Raw genomic sequence first — 274 nt, forward strand, 5'->3', positions numbered from 1 at the left:
ATCTGAGGCACTGTAAATGCTGCTAGTGAACTGGCCTCCGGGTGAACTTCATGCAGACTGTTGTAACCCTTTGAGCCTGGCAGTTCAGACATGTTTCACCCCAGCTCACTGTCTGCTCACCCTGGCCATGCTTCATCAGTTTGTCCATGATGATGTTATCCTGATCAGGTAGTTTGTAGCAGGCACCTCTAACAGTGTCACCTCTGTTGGTCTGCCTGGTGATCCTGGCCCATAATCTTTCAGCTGGCTCATCCATCCCCGGGCAGAGCTCATG

General features: G+C 51.8%; 1 protein-coding gene across 1 annotated transcript in view; it reads right to left on the bottom strand.

Annotated features, from left to right (window-relative positions):
* The window catches only part of LOC104515609 (E3 ubiquitin-protein ligase RNF170-like), a gene marked incomplete at its 3' end in the record, with an annotated part of 11735 nt that extends 11479 nt beyond the window's left edge, over positions 1-256 (bottom strand). Inside the window, exon 1 of the mRNA XM_010159651.1 lies at positions 36-256. Coding sequence (XP_010157953.1) covers positions 36-256 — 221 coding nt within the window. The remainder of the gene's footprint in view (positions 1-35) is intronic.
* Positions 257-274: the final 18 nt, after the last annotated feature.

Source organism: Eurypyga helias, unplaced genomic scaffold (assembly GCF_000690775.1).
Source record: "Eurypyga helias isolate BGI_N326 unplaced genomic scaffold, ASM69077v1 scaffold10409, whole genome shotgun sequence".
NCBI classification, from domain to species: domain Eukaryota; kingdom Metazoa; phylum Chordata; class Aves; order Eurypygiformes; family Eurypygidae; genus Eurypyga; species Eurypyga helias.